The following is a 10,588-nucleotide window of genomic DNA, read 5'->3' as shown; positions in this document are numbered from 1 at the left end:
GGAAGCTTACTTATCTAATTAACCCTTAGCGCATTTTGATCTACTCTACTGACAAACATATTTACTTGAACTTAGCATTTTACCCTTCTAACAATACGTCTGACATCTACACATATTTTTTTTACTTCTCATGCACTCTTGTTAATTTCTATTTTTTAATCATCTTCAATTCATTTGATTCGACAGTAAAAAAATTAAGAGATGTGTGTGACAGGTAAAAAAAAGTGTAAATAGCACTACTTGATTTCAAAAGAGACAAAAGGGTTTTTTTTTTTCTTCTTGATAAGAATAATATAATTTAGGTGACACATGCAAATCTTCTGTATAGGTTATTTCGGTTTTATTCATATTATTTTTAACGTGAAAAATGCATATAACCAAAATAAAAGCGAAGAAAATGTCATTCTATACAAAAGGAAAGGTCACGGATTGTTTAATTGACGCAACCAGAGGTTGTTTAGTGAGAAGTGTGTACATGTTAAAATATTTAATACAAACCATCAAGCGATGTCTCAATGACTGAGAATGAATTTCAGATCTGTATTTCATACAGCACGTTTTGGGTTTGATTTCTAGCGTTGGTAAATCGTACGATGGTGGGCATGGAGAGGCTGAAAGGCCTCTGTGAGTCTTCTCGACCTTCAAAATTATGACTGCAGTAGCGAAGCCATCAACTGATTCCTTTAAAAGAAAAAAAAAAATCTTTAATACGAGATTCGAAGTCCATGCACGTATTTTTTTGGGTCACTAGCGCTGCTCATGTTATTTCAATGATGCGTAGGGAGCGAATTAAATTTGTCATTGATCAAATATTTGATAAGATGCCTCTTATATTCAATTAAAATTTTGAGTTTAGGTGAAGCACATTCAACAAAAAGAGAAGTGCTTGGCTCCTTAAGGTTAGGAGGAGTTCATTTTCAAAATACTTGGTAATCTATTGATAGAATTTCGTGTTTATCATTAAAATCGTTTAAATTATAAATTACTCTATAAAGGTCATCTTTGAAAAAATCAATTAAAGCTAAGATCGTTTAATCAATCAATTGTAACAAATAGATTGACCATTCGTAAAAAGGGATGTCAATAAAGAGTAAGGTTTGGCTCCTTAAGATTGAGAAGAAGTTCCTCCTGCTCAAATTACGAAACTTCGTGTTTATGATCTATATCTTTCAGCTCGAATTACATAACTCCTACACTAAATCCTATTAAATTATTAACATAAAATTTCGTAAATCAGTTACGTAGTAAATTAAAGAGAAGTGTTATTAGCACTCCAAAAATTTCATTCTACACTCATCATAAGTGTATTTTTCTTTCTTAATATAGAAAGTTTGAAGTGTAGAATGAGATTTTTGGAGTGTTAATAACAATTCCCAAATTAAAAAAAGACTCATCTTTATTTACTGATCATTCATTGAAGAGCGAAGTTACTTTAGTCAATAAAACAACAAAGGGCCAAGAGGGGGAATCTTGGTATAACGAAAGAAATTAAGAAATTTTGTAAAGAAAAGAAAAAGAAAAAGAAATTAAATTTTTTTTTTTAAATAATGAAAAGGTCATGACGGACGAAAAAACCGCGAACAAACCTTCTCCCTGCTATAACAAAAAACAACCAAATTCCAATCCCACTCTCCGCCATCCAGCATTCTCTCTCTCTCTCTCTCTCTCTCATCTTATACAGAACAACAGAAGTTACAGAACCCTCATCGCTTGGCTTGCGTGACTCATTGTGTGAGTGACAGAGTAACTGAGTGAATGGCGAAGAACGAGGCGCCGTTGGGATCGGTGGACGACTTCTTGAAGCAATGTCAGCAGTCGGGCGATGCCGCGTACGCTGCCTTAAGATCAGTGCTGGAGCGTCTCGAGGATCCGAAAACCAGAACTCAAGCTCGGATCTTCCTCACGGACCTCCAGAACCGCTTCCCCTCCAAGGAGGCCTGCGATCAATGCTTTCGCACATACCATTTTCAGATCGAAGATATCTTCTTCGATCAGTATGAAGGTCTCTTTCTCTCTCTCTGTCTCTCTCATTCAGTTCTCTCCTTTTTGTTTTTTCATTCCTGTATCGATTCTGTTTGGTTACTGAGATAATGGAGGATATGGAAAATTGAATTATCCAGTGACTGACTGCAATTGTTTGTCTCATTTCTTTTGACTGTCCTTTTCTTTTTGTGCGTGTCTAAAATTGTGGTCGTTTTCGTATTGGCGAAAAATTGGTAAAGTGCCATTTGGGTTCTTTTTGCTTTTACTCGTCGGTCTGACCCTGTTATTGGGCTACTGCAGGTTACCAGGGTAGGAAGAAATTGACGATGATGGTTATCCCCAGTATCTTTGTTCCAGAAGACTGGTCTTTTACTTTTTTTGAAGGACTAAATAGACATTCCGATTCTATCTTCAAGGACAAGTCAGTTGCAGAGCTTGGTTGTGGAAATGGTTGGATATCCATTGCCATTGCTGAGAAGTGGTTGCCATTGAAGGTAGTTTTGTTGTTTGTTTGTCTTACTTTACCATGCATGGTATTCGTCTATATTCTGTTCACATTTCAACTTTTCGGCTTTATCTGACTGATGAAGAAACTATCCTTTTCAGGTGTATGGCCTTGAAATCAATCCTAGAGCAGTAAAGATGTCATGGATAAACTTGTACTTAAATGCGTTGGACGAAAGAGGTCAACCCATTTATGATGTGGAGAAGAAAACTTTGTTGGACAGGGTAGAGTTTCATGAATCGGATCTGCTATCTTATTGTAGAGATAATGACATTCAACTAGAACGAATTGTTGGATGCATACCTCAGGTATTGTCAACAGTACAATTTTAAAGTGCCTGACTTAGGATTTATATTTGATAAAGTTAGTTTGTCAAATGTCCATTCTGAAGGTTCCTCACTTGAACAATTATTTCAACTCCTCATTCATTTTCCTTGTATGTGTTCTTGCAGATTCTTAACCCAAATCCAGATGCTATGTCTAAAATGATTACAGAGAACGCAAGTGAGGAATTTCTACATTCATTGAGCAATTATTGTGCACTTCAGGTTAGGACGGAACCTTGATAGTGTGATGCATCGAATAGTTTGTATCTTAAGAGCAATGTATTAAAAGCGTGAGGCGTGGGCGAGGCGTCCGAGGGATAGCCCAGCCTAGGCGTGAGGCGTGAGACGTGAGCTAAATTTTTTAATATATCAACTGAGCGTACACATATATTATATTAAAAAAAAAAAGATTATTAATCAATAATCACCCTGAGCACACACATATATTGTAAATACATATACACACATATCTATACATATATTATATTATATATATAAAATAAAGGATGAAAAGCACAATGAGCACACATATAACAATGCACGCAGACGACATACACATCCTTTATATAAAAAATAAAATCAGAAAACAAGGCAGAGAGATGATAGTGCAAGGAAGAGGTATGAGGTAGTTAAAACCCTACCCAAAATTTGGGTTTGGGAGTATAAAAAAAAAAAAAAAAAAAAAAAATTCCCCTGAGGTGCGCCTAGGCGGCTCCGGCGATGCTTTCCGGCGCCTTCCGCCCACTCCCTCAAAACAGAGGCGGCAACCCTCAAGCCCAGCCTCACATGGCGCCTAGGCTCACCCTGAGGCGAGCCTTTTAAAACATTGTTAAGAGGCATCCAGTGCTACATAGATATTATCATAATTAGTTTTTCTAATTACATGGAAACTGTTTGCTAATGATATGTACCATGGCTTTCTGGCAACTGATCAACCGATTGCTAGTTCTTCCAGCTTCCGGTCATTATTAGAGACCATAATAGTAATTTTATGTACAATTTTCTTTTCAATGCAGGGTTTTCTTGAGGATCAGTTTGGCCTAGGCCTAATTGCTCGGGCAGTGGAGGAAGGAATAGCTGTCATTAAACCTATGGGAATAATGATCTTCAACATGGGGGGTCGTCCAGGACAAGCTGTTTGTAAGCGCTTGTTTGAACGCCGTGGTTTCCATGTTAACAAGCTTTGGCAAACCAAAATTCTCCAGGCAAGTATACCCCTAATTAGGGAAAACAATTTATCCTTCAAAGTTCTGCACTTCTCTTGAAATGTGCATTGTTACAGGCTGCAGACACAGATATCTCAGCCTTAGTTGAAATTGAAAACAACAGTCCACACCGTTTTGAGTTCTTTATGGGGCTTTCTGGAGATCAGCCTATTTGTGCTCGTACAGCCTGGGCTTATGGAAATGCTGGTGGGCGAATTTCTCATGCTTTATCAGTATACAGCTGTCAACTTCGGCAACCAAATCAGGTGTGCACTTCATATATCATTACAAAGTTGATGTTCATTGCAGCTGAAGACAGGAAAACTAAACTGATGCTGAATTAAATAAACTGACAGGTGAAGACAATTTTTGAGTTTCTTGAAAATGGCTTCCACGAGATAAGCAGTTCTTTAGACTTATCTTTTGAAGATGATGCTGTGGCTGATGAGAAGATTCCTTTCCTAGCTAACCTATCCAGTGTTCTGAAAGGGAGTTCTTTTGGCACATATGAGCCACCAGCTGGAAGCAAACATTTTCGTTGTCTCATTGCTGGGTTTATGAGAACATATCACCGCATTCCACTCAAAGCTGATGTAAGATGACAACACCTTCATGCTTATGCATCTAACTTTTCCTTTTTCTACCTTTAAGTCGGTTCTTAACTATAGTATGAAACATTTGTCAACTTTTTCTTCAATCGATGTTAGTGATTATCCTACTAAATCATGTTAATTAATAAGTGGTAGCAAGATCTCACAAACCTGCATGAGTATCATCATCACAGAAAAGAGAATATAATAAATGAAATGAAGAATACCATTGAATTAGACTTGTCAGGTGATAAATAGATGTCAATGTGAAAATTAGCATGAATTTACATCCTAGAATGTTGCTTGGGGAATTTAGAATACACAAGTCACCGTGATGTATCCCTTTGTTCTGTGTCCCCAAGTATTATATTGATTTAGTAAAGCGTATGATGTGAGGATTTCAAGATATTAGTTATCTTGGTACATAGGTCGATTAGCCTTTCATCCATGGTGGCCATGACGATTTCTCATTACCATTGTGAATATACTGGCTGCGGTTAGTGTCCTAAGTGCTTCAAAAAAAATCTGATTAGGGGGCTAACCAACTTTCATATGGCTCTTTGATGAATGAGAGAACATAAAATATGTAAATTAATCAATAATCACAAGAATGGTCATAATAATCAGATAGTTTCGATTAATTTAGATGGCCTGGTGATTTTTCTTTTTAGTGTAATTATATAAGTTCAAATATATTATGACACATATACACAGATTATCTGTAATTTGTTTTTCAAAATTTTATAGTGATCCTCTCCTTGCTTTCAAAAAAATATAGCCCAGAGTTATATATAGACAGACTTTACTTCAAAGCCTAATTTTTGTAGCAAAATAAAAGCAATAAATTATACCAAAAATCAAGGAAACCTACATATTTTTCATTCTTAAGTGTAACCTGCAGAAGTTCATGTTTGTGCTTTTCCTGTTGCGTAGTATAAGCTGCATTCTGACTTGTTTCTATCTTTTCTTGTACAAGAATGTGGTTGTCTTTCCTTCAAGGGCTGTGGCGATAGAAAATGCTCTTCGACTGTTCTCGCCTCGTCTTGCAATTGTTGATGAACATCTGACCCGACACCTTCCAAGGGAGTGGTTAACATCGTTAGCAATTGAGGTGTAGTATTTTGAAAGTTGTGGTGCTTTCATTTTAATTTGTTCTCTTTTTCTTTTGTGGTTAATTGTAATATAACCCAAAAGTCTGCCCTTGGCTTACCATACAAATTTAGAAGTACTTAGACAATGAAAGTGACGAGCTGGGTAAAATAATGATGATTGCAGTTTAGTGGAATATCTAAAATATTATTGGATCAACTGTGGGTAGTTGTAGATGTGACTGATATGGTATTCTGACATTTCCAGAGCATTGTGAGCTTTGAGGCTAAAAACTATTGAGAGGATATAGAACAAGAAGTATAAAAGGACCAAAAGTTATAATTGTAGTTTCCAATAAAAGTTTAAAGGTAATGAATTGCATAGTTCCATTTATTATCTTTATGTACTGGGGGCATCCTTCATAACTACGTTTATTTCTGAATCTTAGTGTGCTGGAACTGATAAACCTTCAGAAGATGTACTTACAGTTATTCAAGCGCCTCGCCAGTCTGACTTAATGATAGAGCTAATAAGGAAGCTGAAGCCACAGGTGGTGGTTACTGGGATTGCCGATTATGAGGCTGTTACTAGTTCAGCTTTTGTGCACCTTTTAGATGTCACCAGAGAAATTGGATCTCGTTTGTTCTTGGACATATCTGATCACTTTGAGCTATCCAGCCTTCCAGGTTCCAATGGAGTCCTCAAATATATTGGAGGAACTGCTCTGCCATCACATGCAGCAATTATATGCGGCTTAGTGAAAAATAAGGTATTGTTTCTTTCAACATGAATTCAGAAATTCCCCAACATAACCTGGGATCTCAGGCTTTCTATTTATCTAATTGAATAAAAAGGTTGAGATGTCGTCTTATGACTCTTATCAATTTATTAGCTTTTTATCATGCAAAATCTTCTCATGAAGAGTAGCCAAATCCTCTTTCCAGGTTTATTCGGATCTAGAAGTAGCTTTTGTAATTTCTGAAGAGGAGGCCATCTTCAAGGCATTGTCGAAGACTGTTGAACTACTAGAAGGGAATACGGCACCAATTAGTCAATTTTATTATGGTTGTCTTTTTCATGAACTTTTAGCTTTTCAGCTCGCTGACAGACATCCTCCTGCACAGGTATTTCAGTCGCTTTTCATTAAAAAGTTTATTTCACTTTAAGATATTCGCAGCCAAGAAAGTAACAAATTTACCATTTATTTTTTTGTCTATGCATACAGTCTTCCTTTTTTTTTTTTTTTTGGATAACCTTCTCAAGGACATTGTAAGTTGTTATTCTGGTTGGATTAGAAATGCAATTTTTTTTCTGCCTATTGTTATATGTCTATAATCTGTTTTCTGCTGAAGATTGTGTTGAGAATGAGTCCCACATTGATGGGAGGAGGGATCTTGCATGAGCTTATAAGAGGTTGGGCTACTCCCCATATTGCCAATTGGTTTTATGGTGGAACCCCAACTTTCTTCATGGTATCAGAGCAGGTTGTCCCACGTGTGAAGCCAAACGGCCACACGCGCTCCACGTCATCCCGTTGTGTTGTCCACGTGTTAGGCTTGAAATTTGACCACACGTGACGTGTTGAGAATGAGTCCCACATTGATGGGAGGAGGGACCTTGCATGAGTTTAAAAGAGGTTGGGCTACTCCCCATATTGCCAATTGGTTTTATGGTGGAACGTCAACTTTCTTCAAATTGTCTTCTGTTTATGATATTAGGAAGGGGATAAGGGAATGTTTAGTGAGGTTTAGCAATGTAAATTTTTGTTCTATAAAAATTCTTTTGAATGGTAAATCTCTCTGAAGTGTAAAAGTGCCGTTTACATAATATTTGATTTGTGACAAGAAAACCTGAAGAAGGTTTTGTGTACCAAGTGTCATAATTCGAGAACATAGTAGTTAAGACAATTCTGTGGTGTACCTGATATTTATGATGTTGAGATCTATCACTTTATCATAAGGACAAACTTTTCTCTCTTTGTCCTCCTTTAGGATGTTGAGATCTGCCACTGATTTATTTGATTTCACTTTCTAACGCGTCAAAAACTCTGGTGTATTTTATAACTTGTTCTTTAAAAAATTTATTGAAGTCTTCTCTAAAACCACATTTTCTCTATTCATGAAGACAAGTTTGCTTATCCAAATGGTTTTCATATATGTTCTTCAGAGGGAATCTGCATTGCCTAAATCAGCAGAGATGATCGGGTTTGCTAGTTCAGCAATCTCAGTCCTCAATAATGCAGAGTTGTCAATTAGCGAGGCGGAGAACTCTTCCCTCATTCACATGGATGTTGATCAAAGCTTCTTGCGTGTACCGTCACCTGTAAAGGCTGCTATTTTTGAAAGTTTTTCTAGACAGAATATAGCTGAGTCAGAAATAGATGTCACCACTAGCATCAAGCAGTTTATTAAGAGTACTTACGGTTACCCAGTTGACAGCAGCACCGAATTTATATATGCTGACAGCTCGCTAGCTCTGTTCAACAAGATGGTTCTTTGCTGCATTCAGGAAGGGGGTACATTGTGTTTTCCTGCTGGTGCAAATGGGAACTATGTTTCTGCTGCCAAATTTTTGAAAGCAAATATTGTAACCATACCTACTAACCCCGCAGATGGCTTTAAACTGACAGACAAGGTGCTTTCTGGAGCGCTAGGGACTGTGAATAAGCCATGGGTATACATTTCTGGGCCAACAATCAACCCAACTGGTTTGATATACAGCAACAAAGAGATTGAAAGTTTGCTGTCTGCATGCGCTAAAGTTGGGGCTAGAGTTGTGATTGATACTTCCTTCTCAGGCTTGGAATATGACATTGAGGGTTGGGGAGGCTGGAACCTGGTGGACAGTTTGTCAAAGCTAAACACTAGCAACACATGTTTTTGTGTCTCTCTGCTTGGGGGATTATCTTTAAAGATGTTGAGTGGGGCGCTCAAATTTGGGTTCCTTGTATTAAACCAGGCTGTTTTGGTGGATACATTTGATAGCTTTCCAGGATTGAGCAAACCTCACAACACTGTTAAATATGCTGTTAAGAAGCTGCTTAGTCTAAGAGAGCAGAAACCAGGAGGTCTGTGGGATGCTATTGCAGAACATATAAAAACTTTGAAGAGTCAATCCAAGCGCCTGAAAGAGGTGAGCGCTCTCTCTCTCACACACACATATTTGCATGCGACTCTATATATAATAATGTTTTACCTTGCACTTTCTTTCTTGTTTTAATTTGCCATGTCATCCTACTTTTGTTTGTAATAGACACTGGAGAAGTGTGGGTGGGATGTGGTTGAACCGTGTGGTGGTGTTTCCATGGTGGCCAAGCCGACGTCCTATCTGAACAAGAGTGTTAAGGTTGATGACTCGAACATCAGGGAAGTCATTCACAAGGCTACAGGGTTATGCATCAACAGTGGAGCCTGGACTGGAATTCCTGGCTACTGTCGGTTCACCGTTGCTCACGAAGATAGTGAATTTGAGCGCGCTTTGGATTGCATTGTTAAATTTAAGGACACAATCAACAACTGAAGTCTCTTATAATGTCTCGTAGATTCTGATTCTGATTTTTGCTTTTAATCGCTGGAGGCCGGAGCTGCTGTTGTGGCAGTGGCACAAGCCACTAATAAGTTTTTGGAACACGCGGAAGTCGAAGTCGGGTTTCTGTCATGTGTTTTTGCCCCTTTCCATTCACAATGAATGTACCAAAGGAGTCGTGCCTCCTATTTGAGTGAGGTCAAGTGTTATCCTATGTGAAACAATCTCAATCAAATACCTAATAAATTTTGTGTATTTTCTTTAGCACTTTATGCATCAAGACACCTTTATTTTACTACATGTTTTTTCTTTCTTGCGGGGATCGGATGGTTTTAGCTCCATCTCATATTGCATTGCTTGCTTTTTAATTTTATCCGCTGGTTGGTTCCCTTTCCTTGTCTCTCCGCTGTTTGGTTTCCCTACGTCCCTGGCCCCCTCACATGTATTTCTGTTTGCAGCGAGAAGGCCAAATAGGTGAAACATTCGAAATATCAAAAATATTCTCAATCTATGTACAAGATTAACTGATAACTGTCCAATAAATATAGGGTTAAAATTATAATTTAATACAACAAAATTCTCCAGTGCGAATAATATGTGCCCATCTCAACAATGACAATTGCCAACCAACAGATGAAAATATCCACACTTGAAATTTATTGTGACCCTTAGATCAATCCTCTCACAAATATTGCATCACATTCTATCTTTCCACCATAAACAAAATAATAAGTAAATCAATATAAATGACAAACACTCCATATATAAGTGAAACTGTCTAACACGTCGCCAGTGCCACACAAACTAGAGCATCAGTTGCAACAGTTGCAAAGATCGGAGATGGAACTGTCAACATACCACACGTTCTAGAGGAACAGAAACGAACTCACTTTCGTCTTCTGCACAGACATCCTCTCCTCCGTGTGTTTTTCCGGAGTTTCTTCTGCATCTGTACTCAATTTAAACAAGATACAAGTGATTTTTTTTCCTAATTTCTTCCCTCCAATTAAGTAATATTACCCACATGGATCTGTTTTTTTTGTTTTTTAAAATCATTGATGGCATAGGATGGGGATGTGCAAATGTTTTTAGATGTGATGGTCGGAGATGTCATTGTAGCGTCTGGAGTAAGTGTAAGCAAAGAGAAAGACTTGTATGAAATGAAGACGTCAAAATGATACAAGTGAGAATGTTAAAACACATTACAAATGGAAATAAATTTGTAATACCATCACGTTAGAGTAAAGACGTTTTGAGCAAGTCTCATCTCATTCGTAGTAGGCAAGTCGTCGCCTAAAAATAGTTGGTACTTACTAACTACTAATTAAGCAATAGTCCCTTGAGTTGTCTTTTACCATCTGGAAC

General features: G+C 37.5%; 1 protein-coding gene across 1 annotated transcript; it reads left to right on the top strand.

Moving 5' to 3' along the window:
- Window positions 1-1,755: 1,755 nt before the first annotated feature.
- Window positions 1,756-9,483, top strand: LOC137716754 (methionine S-methyltransferase-like). Its single transcript, XM_068456133.1, has 12 exons — window positions 1,756-2,002; window positions 2,284-2,477; window positions 2,590-2,796; window positions 2,941-3,036; window positions 3,831-4,019; window positions 4,097-4,285; window positions 4,376-4,612; window positions 5,586-5,720; window positions 6,147-6,467; window positions 6,643-6,822; window positions 7,865-8,830; window positions 8,951-9,483. The coding sequence occupies exons 1-12, from the start codon at window positions 1,756-1,758 to the stop codon at window positions 9,215-9,217; spliced, it is 3,228 nt and encodes a 1,075-aa protein (XP_068312234.1). The 3' UTR covers window positions 9,218-9,483.
- The last annotated feature ends 1,105 nt before the right edge of the window (window positions 9,484-10,588 follow it).

The sequence above is a fragment of the Pyrus communis genome, chromosome 15, assembly GCF_963583255.1.
Source record: "Pyrus communis chromosome 15, drPyrComm1.1, whole genome shotgun sequence".
Lineage (NCBI taxonomy): Eukaryota > Viridiplantae > Streptophyta > Magnoliopsida > Rosales > Rosaceae > Pyrus > Pyrus communis.
This window is presented reverse-complemented; position numbering and strand designations above follow the sequence as displayed.

Coding starts and splice junctions, on each gene's coding strand:
- LOC137716754 (XM_068456133.1), top strand. CDS start 1,756: ATGGCGAAGAACGAGGCGCCGTTGGGATCGGTGGACGACTTCTTGAAG. Junction 2,797..2,940: donor TTGTTGGATGCATACCTCAG/GTATTGTCAACA, acceptor GTGTTCTTGCAG/ATTCTTAACCCAAATCCAGA. Junction 5,721..6,146: donor TAACATCGTTAGCAATTGAG/GTGTAGTATTTT, acceptor TCTGAATCTTAG/TGTGCTGGAACTGATAAACC.